At 44.7% G+C, this 12,097-nt stretch overlaps 1 protein-coding gene across 1 annotated transcript; it reads right to left on the bottom strand.

The window, feature by feature from the left end:
* Positions 1-305: 305 nt before the first annotated feature.
* On the bottom strand, positions 306-1,335 carry LOC149768853 (uncharacterized). Its single transcript, XM_089928718.1, has 2 exons — positions 437-1,335; positions 306-321 (listed from the first exon to the last, which is right to left on the bottom strand). Exons 1-2 carry the CDS (start codon positions 1,333-1,335, stop codon positions 306-308), a joined length of 915 nt encoding a protein of 304 aa, XP_089784844.1.
* Positions 1,336-12,097: the final 10,762 nt, after the last annotated feature.

The following is a 12,097-nucleotide window of genomic DNA, read 5'->3' as shown; positions in this document are numbered from 1 at the left end:
TGAAAGCACAATTTTATTATTGTTATCAGAAGAAAAATCCAAAGATACATTATTTATTACATACAAGCCATCACACTCATAGCCTTTGCCTACAAATGTTCCATTCTTTGTTATAATCACTTTCTTAGATTGAAATAACAAAGAATAACCACTCCTATTTAGAAGAGATCCACTGATCAGATTCCTCCTTCCATCGGGCACATGGTACACATTAAATAGTGTAAGCACATTTCCAGACGTAAGCCTTAGAAGTACTTTTCCAGTTCCAAGCACTCGTGCCGAGGTGGAGTTTTCCATAGTTACTATTAGGCTACCCCGGACCTGATAAGTAGTAAAAAGGGTATGATCAGTACACATATGAACATTCGCACCTGTATCCACTAACCAATTAGTAGAGCAAATTGCCAAATTTAATTCTGGACTTAAAGTTACATACCGATCATCAGTACTAGTAGGACCAATACTGGATAGCACCATGTTGGTTTGTGGATTTGCAGGTTGAGAAAGCGCATGTTCATAGTTCTGATACTTCTTCCTCTTCATCCGGCATACTCGAGCCATATGACCGAGTTTCCCACAATTGTAGCAAATCGGCTTCCGATCATTCTTATTGATATGGTGTTTTGGCTTCATAAGTTTTCTTTTGTTTCTAGGTCCACCCTTTTCAAATTTGAACTTATGGGTCTTATTCTGGCCTTCTACAAAGTTCACCTTGGTTAGAAGCTCAGGATTCATGAGTTGCTCATTATCTTTCTCAAGGTGTTGTTCTTGGATCCTAATGGCAGACAATAGAGTTTTCATTGTCATATCCTTGGTTTTATGTTTCAGGGATAACCCAAAGTCTTTCCAAGAAGGTGGGAGCTTGTCAATGGTACAAGCAACTTGAAGGCTCTCAGTTATACCCATTCCCCTTAAGCCTAATTCATGATAAATCACTGTTAACTCATGGGCTTGATCAACTACGGGCTTGGTGTCAACCATCTTATAAGACAGGAATTGACTAGCAGCATACTTGTCCATTCCGGCATCTTGGATACCATATTTCTTATTAAGATCATCCCAAATCTCCTTAGAGGTTTTAAAAGTGCAGTAGACATCAAAAAGGGGATCAGTAAGATAGGACAGAATCCTTCCCCTACACAGGTAGTCTTTCTTCTTAAATTCTTCCAAATTACAAGTTTTAGCTGGTTCATTCTCTTCCTCATTTGGAGGAGAGTCAAAGATTATGGAAAATAACCCAAGTATGGTTAAGAAGATTTCCATCTTCTGTCTCCAACGCTTAAAGTTATTTCCATTAAATTTTTCAGGAGGAACCGGGTCACTTGCATTGGCCATTGGGGTAACTCTAAGTACTAGCCTATTATATGTAGGAGAAAATCTACTTCAAGAATGTTTGGGAATATACTGTCCCAGAAAATTTTAAATCTATAATACTCTACTTCAATAAATAATAGGCAGAAATAGGCTTAGAGAAAATAAATAGAGAAAGTGGAAAAATGGAACTCGAGATGCTGAGGCGTGGTTGTTGGTCACTTTCCTTGAAGTAGATTTCGCCGCCTTACAGTGCACTAGGTTTAGATGGCGTTCTACTCCTGAGATACAACAGCCTCTCGTACTGTTCCTTCTGCCTCAATGATTTGCACGGATCAAAGAAGCCTTCGAACCCAGAATCAGTATGCAGCAAGCCCGATTGAAAGAAAAATAGCAAATAGGAAGAATAGAAGTTCTCTGTTTTCAATTCTGTTTTCTGTCTAATCCGAAGAGGTCTATTTATAGACTTCTTCGGAACAGACGCGACCAAAAATTGGTCAACGGTCAAAACTGGTAATAAAGTTTGAAAAAACACTGGGAGTAGGATCAGCGGATGCGAGGTCGGTTGCGAAGAGGTGCTAACGAGGAAGCGACGTGGCTCCTCGTGCTAAGGGTGCGAAGCACGACTCATGCGCCTCTTGGCTCATCGCACCTGTTGTCCGACCTCGGCTCCTCTGGGCTCATTGCACCTGTGGTCCGACCTCAGCCTCGGCACCTCGGACGAGCACAGGCCAAGGAACCTCGGACGAGCAGGGCCTCAGTCTCTTGGACGACCTCAGCTCTGGGTCGCGCAGGTGCAAGGAACCTCGGACGAGCAAGGCCGACGAGCACAGGCACGGGCGCAAGGAAACTCGGACGAGCAGGGCACATGCGCAAAGAACCTCTGGTCGCACAGGCACAAGGAACCTCGGACGAGCAGGGCCTGTGAGGCGCAAGGAACCTCGGACGAGCAGGGCCGACGAGCACAGGCACGGGCACAAGGAAACTCGGACGAGCAGGGCACATGCGCAAAGAACCTCTGGTCGCACAGGCACAGCACAAGGACCCTCGGACGAGCAGGGCCTGTGAGGCGCAAGGAACCTCGGACGAGCAGGGCCGAGCGAGCACAGGCTCGGGCACAAAGACCGTCGGGTCGGACGAGCACAGGCACAGAACCGAGCAACATAACCAAGCTGCCTCTCCTTCACGTAAATAAATCCTCCATATGAGAATTTTAAAAAGGAGGGAAAAGAGATTCGAACCACCTACCTCAAGCACCTCAAACGGGCACACCAACCATCCACACCACACTCCCTTCTTAACCTATATACATAATATATATGTTTTAAGTATGAAAACTTTTAATCATTATTTAATAAAAATCTAACACATTCTGGAGAGATCTTTAGCTGGGGGAGAGGGATTTATCCGGTGCACTTCGGAACTTGTTATCTTTTGATCTTTTTGGATGTATTCATACCCGCTATGCATAATATATCCGCTTCAACAAAAAAAAAGAGTTAAGTTTATGATAATAGATTAAATAAGTTTTCATTATATTAAAATGGATTCTAAAATAGCTGGCCAATAACCATGTCAAGCTCAACTAAATACTAAAGATCTTCTCTATCAAAAAGAAATAAAAGATATATGTTAAAACATATTATTTGGGCTAAGAATCAAAACCTAAATTTAGCCCATTTAGTAATGAGCTATGTTGGGTCAGTTTTTTTTTATGACCCAAATATATCCATGCGAAGCCCAAGTCCATTTATCTATGGTTGGTTGCATGTCTAGTTATGAGTTAGATAACATGCGACCCTCTCTATTATGGAATAGATCTTGACCAATTTTTTCTTACTTTTTCTAAAGAAAAACATGGGCATCACATGTCCCACACGTACAAATATGAACTCTTCGGTTTTCATGCCACGTGGCATGGAGTGAATGGTAAAACTTGCTACAATTTTTCCCAAATACACGGAATTGGTAAGTATTAAGTTTTGATTTTAGTATTAGTGGGTTTCACGAACTTTCACTATGCATTTAATCGGTGTATAATACCTAGAATTTAAGTTTTGAAATTAGTATTAGTAGGTTTCACAAACTTTCACTATTCATTTAATCGTATCAAAGTATTTTTTTCACTAATTTTTTTAATTATATCTCTCGTTATCCAAACCATTTTTTCTAAAAAAATGTGCATTCTATTGCTCATGTGCCATCAAGGTGTAGTGAACACTAATCACAAAGATTAGTTCATGAACAAAGAAATTTAGAATAAATAATCTTTTTTTTTTGCATCTCTCCATATTTAACTTTATCATATTTATATAAGAATAAATTTGTAATTCTATATGTCTGGAGAGTCTAAACAAACTGAAAATATTGTAAATATTGTTTTGTGTCATCAAAAAATGCATGGCTATCAAATAAAATGACCTTACGTTCCATATGAAGCATGTCATTATTGATAGCTGCCAATTTCCTGATGGTGGCCATTAAATGGTTTGTAGTACTCTACGGTGCAAATCGTGCATCATAGAAGATTCTAAGTCAAAACATTTCAAATCCTAGCTATCATTGACCGGGCTAGGCCTAGCCTCATGGTGGGAATCTGCAGAAAAAATTGGTGTTGCTGTTATTCTTAGGGTTGACGAAAAGATGCTGTTATCGGGATTGGACTTACAGGATGATGTCGTAGATAATAATTTCAAAATAATATATAATGAACTAGATGAGAGCTCTTTTTGTTTGATTGCAGGGGAGAAAGAAATAAGGGGAAAAAAGAGCGATAACAGAGATCTCACATGAAAAACATGTAAATTAGAGGCATTTCTTTTTTCTTTTTCTTTATGAATGTAAGTTAAGTAATTTGACTTTGGTTTTGCTCACTTATTTCTAACTGGCTGCGATACTAGGCTATGAAATGTTTAAGCGAAGTACGCAACTCAAAGTGGCCCATGTCACCTTTAAACGCCCCCCGTAAATGGGCTCAAAGGGATACAAGCTGCGGCCGAGGAATGGACATTGAACAACAGGCCTATTTAACATTGCTCCATGGAGTGAGCCGCAGCACATCAGTCCAATCCACTTGGACGTATAGAGATCTTCCAATCTCCCCCCTTCTCCTTGTACCTTTTTTGATGTTTAGAATCACATTAAACTTGAATACATATAATTAAAGGACTGAAGGTCATGATGCATGGTTTTTCCTTTTAATGTTAGTTAAGAGTTTTGAGTTGCATGCTTAAATTATGACAACTTCTTGACCCATGCTTCAAATCAAGCAAGAAAGTGGTCGATAAATAGAAAAACAAAAGATTTCTCATTGATGTTATTTAACTAAAATCTGTGTGGCAGAAAAGAAGTTCAACACATGCAGTAGAAATATTGCTTGTGTTGGAGAAGACACTAAGGTGCCGAGGCATTGACATATTAATCATGCCTAGGGTTTCTCATGAATGTTTTATAGATAACATCTTTGTGTGGCAAAAATCACCCATTTTTTTTTTTAAAAAAAAGAAAACAGAAAGATGCAATGGCGATACGCTCGTGTGGGAACAATATTGTAGTAGTTGGTATTTTATCAACACTAGGATGTTCTGGAAACATTGGCAGGCTAATCATACCTTAATTTAAAAGGTTTGAATTCTCTTTGTTGCATATTTTGCATGCAGAGAACAATACATGTTTGGATAGTCACCAGGTTGCTTGTCTCGGAAAGAAAGAGCATCTTGTTAGGGTGCCAAACATTGCAAGGTAAAGATTGTGCACAAGCCTTGAATTTTGGATATGAGAGACGAGGAAGCTATCCAAGCATAGGTAGTTCTTTGCAATGCATTGTAAAGGATTTGGAGTCTAATTTGATAGTCAAGTACATAGGAGTTGTTATGTATCAATGCTCAATGTCATTATATTATGTGTGGATCAATGTAATGAATGGCTTGTGTGTTTTAATAATCTAATATAGCTAGGCATTTTACTAAGCCATCACAATTTATCTTGCTTGCCATAATAATATAACCAACCCAAACTATATATAGCAAACTAAGAGTCCTATTGAGCCTTGTCATTTTTTTTTATATGTATATAGAACCGATTCCCATATTTTTTTTAATTCTATTTTCATCCTATTTTGAGAGTGTTGGCTCCAATTGGAATTTGATTTGGCCTAAATTTGATCCGCCTATCATGAGTCGACATGTGGCCTAGTAGGAGGCCAATTTTAGTGGGATTTTAATTCCTCGGTCTATAGTTGGACTCAAACTTTGGAGAGTCCAACTTTGATAGGATCCAGATTCTTCCTCTATAAAAAGGGCATGAGACTCTTTAAGTATGCAAAGGATACAAGTTATTGTACACCATGCTCTCTTTTTTCTTCCGCTGTCTCCAATACCATATTTGACTTAGGCATCGAACGATAGCACCTTGTGGGCCAGGGAGGAAGAGTTGCCAATTTTTTATTTTCTAACTTTATTGGGTGTATTCGTACACATATTGTATGATATACCTGCCAAAAAAAAGGAAGGGGCCAATTCCGTGATTTCATTTGCTTCTCTTTCTAATTATGTGGATGTTGACCGGGGCCCTCCAGGCCTCCACCATCCTTTGCTTTGTGTGCATATCATATGTTGACTAGCGCTTTCCAGGCCTCAACCATCCTTAGCTTTGTGTGCATATAAACATGCCTCTATGGCAAATTGGCGCTCCATCTTCCATTACTGTGGGCCGATTAATTCCCGCCTTGTCTCCAAATTACCAGACCAGATTTCTGGCATCAATAGATTGGCGTTGTCTTTAGAAACGATAACAAATCCTATCTTCTTTCTTTGTCGAATATGAAAGTCTTCGGCAATGATCTCATCATTGGTGTGGTGCATCTATAAGCACCTCTTTATTGCCCGACTCCTCTGCCCCTGAGCGTCGCCTTCTCTCTGCATGGGATGCGTGTTTTAGGAGACTATAATGTCGGTCCCTAGACAACGCCCTTCCGAGCCGCCCATGAGTGTTGTTTGCACAAGATGCACAATCCTGTGTCGTGCTAACCGGACCAATCGCCGCCGTAGGCCTCTTCAACCTTCACTGATGCGCCATCATCGTCAGGGCCCCCCTTCCTCATCTTCATGGGCTTTGCCCTCTCCATCATCGCCATCCCAACCACCGGTGGCCCTCTGCTTATCACCGGTGGCCCTCTGCTTATCGCTAGAGCCCTCCTAGAGCTTTGGTACTCCCTCACGACCGCACTAGCATTGGTCTCTGCAACCTCGAGCAACATCCACCCTCCAAATCTCTTCTTAGTTTGCGATTAATCGTGGCTTGCATCGCTGACCATGGCCACATCACCGTCTCCAGTTCTCGGTGATTCTTCATCATCCTAGCTCGACCAAGCAATGCCCAGTGCCCACTGAGATTTGCTATTTTGGTCTTAATCAACCACTTTCCGATGCCTCTGTTGTGAGGAACGATAGCATTTAGACCTCCTCTCGCTGTGGCACCGCGGGCGGTTATCACCTCCATCACCATATTTAAGTTCACTGGTTCCCTCGCCACCTGGCCAGAGTTCGCCCATGACATGCTATAGCTTGGATTCGAGCCCTCGTGAGGAAGAAGAAGGATCGCAGGTTGGATCGGCCTATTCCGAATGGATCCAGAAGAAGGATCCAACTCAAATCCAATTAACATGTGGACCCCAGCTGATAGAGGAAAAATGGATCGTCCAGCCCACAATTAAAAGGCCGCCCAGTTTGGCCCAGTAAATACCAACGACGAATGACTAAACCTTCACCTCGGCCTAGAGCCAGCTCGTTCTTGGAACTCCACCAACTCCGGATAATCGCCGATTCCCCTGACCGAGCTCGGGGTACCTCCCGATAAACTCTGATCCGTCCCAACCAAGCTTGAGATAACGACCCCAGCGATGCACTGCGTACGCTCCGACCCTCAAGCTTGGAGCGTTCCCTCGAGTACACCTCGAAATCCGAAAAACCAAGCCCTCTTAGCCTACACCAAGCCGGCCTCACTAAATGCCTAACGTGACTACTTAACGAGCTCGGCCTCACCAACAACTACATCCACACGTAGGCCCATTCCCATTTAAGCGACCGTACTCCACCACATTGTCGCGTCATGCCTCCATAACCGGCCAACAGCAGTCAGACGGCACCTTGACTACTCTAGCCATGCCCTGCTGTGACTGTCAACATCCTACCGTTCTTAAGAACGGACTGTACCATACGTCACCTGCCTACCTAGGCTGCACGCCATCCGGCTCAGAGGTATATCCCCTCATAATAGGAACTGACAGTACCTCCATCATTCAGGCCACTCCACCGAGGCTATAAATAGCTCGGTCAGGTAATTACTAAGAGAGGCTCTCTTGGCCGGTCCAAAATTTGCCTACTCTAACTTGATCGTCTGAGGGCCCTCACCGGAAAAACTGGTGAGGCTTTGTGTAGGTCCGCAGCCGTCACACAGGAGTTGGTTCCCGTCTACCTCTGTCCACACCGGCGGCTCCCTCAGCTCAACAGTCGTGGTCACCCTCGGGCCAGGTTTGAATCCTAGCATATTTGGCGCTAGAGGAAGGGACTGAGTTGTGATCGCGAGGATAATGAGCCAAGGGGCCCCAAACGCATCAAGCAGTCGAAAATCATCTCTGCGATATCTAAAGACAAAAAGTCTTGTCAGCATCCCCAACGAAAAAAGGAAAGTAGGAAAAGTCAAATTGCTCTTACCCTCGGGACGGCCTAAATTGATCATACAGTCCGGAATCTACCATGTGGCGAGCCCTAAGACGGCCTCAACAAATCTATCCGAATCTCCTTACTAAATGCGAATCATTATGAAGAGCACTCCGGAGCTCAAAATATTGATGATTGATCTTCCGCCTTCTGTCGGATGAGACATATCGGAGAAGGGAGCATTAATGGCCAACTCTTCATGCTCCGCCAAAAGAATGCTTCGGGGGACGTGGAATTAATGGTCAAAACCCTTCTTGTCCCAATTCAACCACTTTCCAAAAAGAGACACCTGCGTAAAACCTCAGAAAATTCCCGCGATGAATTCTATTCCCAAAAAATCTAGTAGCTCGGACACCCCGAATCTGGCGCCGAGCTCTCAACCAAGAAGTGCGCCGAAGCCTACCCAATCCAGTACGCGCCTCTTCTTATGAAATTAAAGTGCTGGATGATCAGGAGTCCGACTACTTCCATCGTTCGAGCAGCAAAGCAGCTCGACCTCGGAAGTGGGGAGAAAATGATAGAGGAAAAAATGGATCGTCCAGCCCACAACTAAAAGGCCGCCCAGTTTCGGCCCAGTAAATACCAACAACGAATGACTAAACCTTCACCTCGGCCCAGAGCCAGCTCGTCCTCGAAACTCCACCAACTCCGGACATTCGTCAACTCACCCGACTGAGCTCGGGGTACCTCTGGATAAATGCCGGCCCGTCCCGACCAAGTTCGAGACGCAGACCCCAGCAATGCTCTGCGTACGCTCTGACCCTCGAGCTCGGAGCGCTCCCTCGAGTATCGGAACCCGAAAAATCGAGCCCTCCAGCCTACACCAAGCCGGCCTCACTAAACACTTGACGTGACTGCTTAACGAGCGCAGCCTCACCAACAACCACATCCACGCGTAGGCCCATGCCCACCTATGCAGCCGTACTCCACCATACTGCCGCGTCATGCCTTTATAACCAGCCAACAGCAGTCAGACGGCACCTTGACTACTCCGGCCATGCCCTGCTGTGACTGTTAATGCCCTACCGTTTTTAAGAATGGGCTGTACCACACGTCACCTGCCTACCTGGGCTACACGCCATCCGGCTCAGAGCCATACTCCCTCATAATGGGGACTGACAGTACCTTCGTCGTCCGGGCCACTCCACCGAGGCTATAAATAGCTCGATGAGGTAATTCCTAAGAGAGGTTCTCTTGGCTGGTTCAAAATTTGCTTGCTCTAACTTGATGGTCGGAGGGCCCTCACCGGAAAAACCGGTGAGGCTTTGTGTAGGTCCGCGGCCGTCACGCAGGAGTTGGTTCCCGTCTTTCTCTCTCCACACCGGCGGCTCCCTCGGCTCAACCGTCGTGGTCACCCTCGGGCCATATTTGAACCCCAACATATTTGGTGCTAGAGGAAGGGACTGAGTTGTGATCGCGAGGATAATGAGCCAAGGGGCCCCAAACGCATCGAGCAGTTGGGAATCAAGGCCCGACTGCTTTCTCCAAGGTCCACCTCCAGCATTACCCGTCCTTGCGGACCAAACTCTCCGATCCAGCCAGGGTAGTTCTACCTGCTCGTCCAGCAAGTCCAAACCCTGGCCATGGTTATCCAAACTCTTCATCCGGCTGGAGCTCCATCAATCACCGAACTTGACAAGAAGGTCGAGGAAGCGGGGCGGCAAATCCAAATGCTTTGGGATTAGATCGTGGAACTCCACGAGGAGTATTATTGGTCGAGGAGCCGGTCCCCTCAAAGATCTGGGAGACACCTCTCCCACTGAAGTTTTGAGGAGTATACTCCTCTTATGTCCTCTCGAGCCCAAATCCTCATAGAAATCGAGGGCCACGGCTACCTCCAATCTCCTTCGAAGATGCGACCATCCAAGTCACGGAAGCGCATAAGCAAGTACTGCCGCTTCCACCGAGACCACGACTACGACATGGAGGATTGCTATCAGCTCTGTAATAGGATCGAAGTGATCGTCTGTCAGGGCCATCTGAGCCGATTCGTCAGCAGGCCAACCAGCAGAGCAGAGCCTGAGGGGCAGACTTTGGGACCATCTGACGGAAACAATGACGGACGCTCTAGTGCAGACACTACTAACGCTCTGCCTATGAGCCTTATGTTGATGCCGCCCGAGCCCTGAGGGGCCGGAGGGAGGCCACGCTCACCGGTCCGAGGCTAATGACCCCGGTTGTAAATTACTCCCCCAAGGGAGGACCTTGGCCCCCTTCAAGTCAGGGCTTTTTCCCTTAGGCTGTAACCTAATGAAGTTATCTTCCGGAATTCTTCTGAGGTATCTCTAAAGTATCTTAGGAAGCTCGGCGTATGTTCGATCTCCCGGCAGTGCGATTCATACGCCTTGAGGAGTATTTACAAAGTCACCCTTTGAGCTCGGCTCGGGATGCCTTGCGGCGAACGGGGAGCCTAGGCAGCGCACCCCCATCCGCAGGATTCTACGAGTTCGCCTCTGATCTGAGTAGGAGGCATCTACAAAGTCACCCTTTGAGCTCGGCTCGGGATGCCCTGCGGTGTCAACGGGGAGCCTAGGCAGCGCACTGATAAGTGCTAAATAATGCATAAATTAATATCTTATTCATAGCACTTATCGTTATTTTAATTCATATATTTTGTAAATTTAACTAAAAATTGTATTACCTTCATGATTGCATTTTAATAAATTATCCAAGGTAATTCGAGTTGATTTAATTATTTAATGATTAAGCCTAATGAATGCAGGTCAAGTCAAACTTATTTGGGATGATCCTTGAATCCAAATCATATGCACCCCGCAAATCAAGACCCTCTGATTCAGTCACCCAACTCTTTTTCCACATGATCCAATTTTAATAAAATCTCTTTAATTATTTATTTCTTATATCTCAAAGTATATCATCTAATTGCACGGATCTCAAAGCCTCAACCCATCCTTATTCCATCTCTAAACACAACCCCCAGCTCCTTCATTCCATTCTCTTCTTAGCATCTTCTCCTCACAAACCGAATCCCTTGTATCCCGAATCGGCCACACCCTCCGCATCCGAGGATCCCGTGGCCAGCATCCGGATAAGCTCCCAGCCGTTCCAAAGCTTCATCCGCTTCATCCTCATCTTTGAATTAAATCCCCTGTTTTCCAACCGTAAACAACATCCTCAACGTCCCAGCTATCTTCCGTTCCCAACATCTTCATCTCCGCTAGATCTCCTCCTAGCCGAATCTCCCAACGTCTTCCCCCCTGTTTCACGCGTCCTCATCTCTTCCGAATCCCCTGCTCACAGATCAATCCAAACAAACTCTCAGCCGTGTCCACATCCCCTGCATCTCGGAACCAATCTCAGCCGAATCCAAATTTTCGTGGATTCATCCCAATCCGAGTTCAAGCTTATCCCATATTCTTCTCTTCCATTCATTCCTCCCCCACCGGGGGGGGGGGGCATTCCCTCTTCCCCCACCGAGGGTTGCTCCCATCATCTCTCGGAGGCCACATCCCACGGGAAGAAGAAGAGGAAACAGGGGAGGGAGTGAGCCACGGGAACACGAGAGAATAAAAAAATAAGAGGAGAGAGAAGAGTTTTGTTATTTTGGGAATATTTCAAAGAAAGAAATCATGAAGGAAGAGATGGGAGCCTGCTGCTGTGCTGCTGCTGCCGTCTCCAACTCCATGCAGGGCTGATCTCTTCTCCAGGGCCGGATGTAGCCCTAACAAAGGGCCAAGGGTTTTTATATTTTTAATTTCTATTCTTGGAGTTGTATAAACCTTATTCTGCTTCTAATGAATATTTTATTTTCATCTCATATTTAATTTCTGTGATTTTAAATATGAAGTTTATACAACTGCTCTTCATGATCATTGAAGTAAAAATAAGATAGTTCATGCTTAAGGAAGATGCGATGTGCTACCACCTTAGATTAGGGTAGACATTTCATGCTAAACTAAAGATGGATTATGCCTAAATTACTTCTGTGAAATTTTATTCGAATGCTTATTAGGCTTGTAGCCAATTTGCATGTTAATCCAAGAATGAATTAAAATATAAATAACCCTTGTTCCGATGTTAGTGGTGAATTCCTTGCCCTAGGTTCT

This window comes from Phoenix dactylifera, chromosome 1 (assembly GCF_051530095.1).
Source record: "Phoenix dactylifera cultivar Ajwa chromosome 1, Ajwa_hap1_PhDact_Kaust_v1.1, whole genome shotgun sequence".
NCBI lineage: Eukaryota > Viridiplantae > Streptophyta > Magnoliopsida > Arecales > Arecaceae > Phoenix > Phoenix dactylifera.
This window is presented reverse-complemented; position numbering and strand designations above follow the sequence as displayed.